Below are 574 nucleotides of genomic sequence, written 5' to 3'. Positions count from 1 at the left end.
GCCCATGGGGACGGCCGCCTCCACGGGAGCCCGAGGCCTCCTGGGTGCAGCTTTGTTCTTCCTTTAAAAACGGAAGCAGCCCTGTCCGGTGTGGCTCTGTGGCTAGAACGTCGGCCTGCAGACCAAAGGGTCCCGGGTTCGATTCCGGTCAAGGGCACGCACCTCGGTGGCAGGCTCCTCCCCGGCCCGGGCCCTGGTCAGAGCGCCTGCAGGAGGCCAGGACTCCATTAAAAATTTAAAACAGGCCCGGGCGGCTCAGTGGTTGAGCGTCAACCTATGAACCAGGAGGTCAGGGTTCGACTCCCAGTCAGGGCACAGGCCCGGGTGGCGGGCTCCATCCCCAGTGGGGGGCGTGCAGGAGGCAGCCGATCCATGATGCTCTCTCATCACTGATGTTTCTCTCTCTCTCCCTCTCCCTTCCTCTCTGACATCAATAAAAATCTATTTAAGAAACAAAGATGAGGCTCCTGATAGGAGAGGCCACCGCCCAGGCGGTGATGGCCACGACTGAGCTGCCCCCCTTCTCTTCCAGGGCACCCCTGGGAAGCCGGGACCACGGGGGCAGCGAGGCCCG

General features: G+C 62.5%; 1 protein-coding gene across 1 annotated transcript in view; it reads left to right on the top strand.

Moving 5' to 3' along the window:
• Nucleotides 1–574, top strand: part of LOC102761370 (collagen alpha-1(V) chain-like) — an 89,263-nt gene that overhangs the window by 13,863 nt on the left and 74,826 nt on the right. The window contains exon 4 of the mRNA XM_015572366.1: nt 533–573. Within this exon, the coding sequence (XP_015427852.1) occupies nt 533–573 (41 nt within the window). The remainder of the gene's footprint in view (nt 1–532; nt 574) is intronic.

The sequence above is a fragment of the Myotis davidii genome, unplaced genomic scaffold, assembly GCF_000327345.1.
Source record: "Myotis davidii unplaced genomic scaffold, ASM32734v1 scaffold609, whole genome shotgun sequence".
Lineage (NCBI taxonomy): Eukaryota > Metazoa > Chordata > Mammalia > Chiroptera > Vespertilionidae > Myotis > Myotis davidii.
This window is presented reverse-complemented; position numbering and strand designations above follow the sequence as displayed.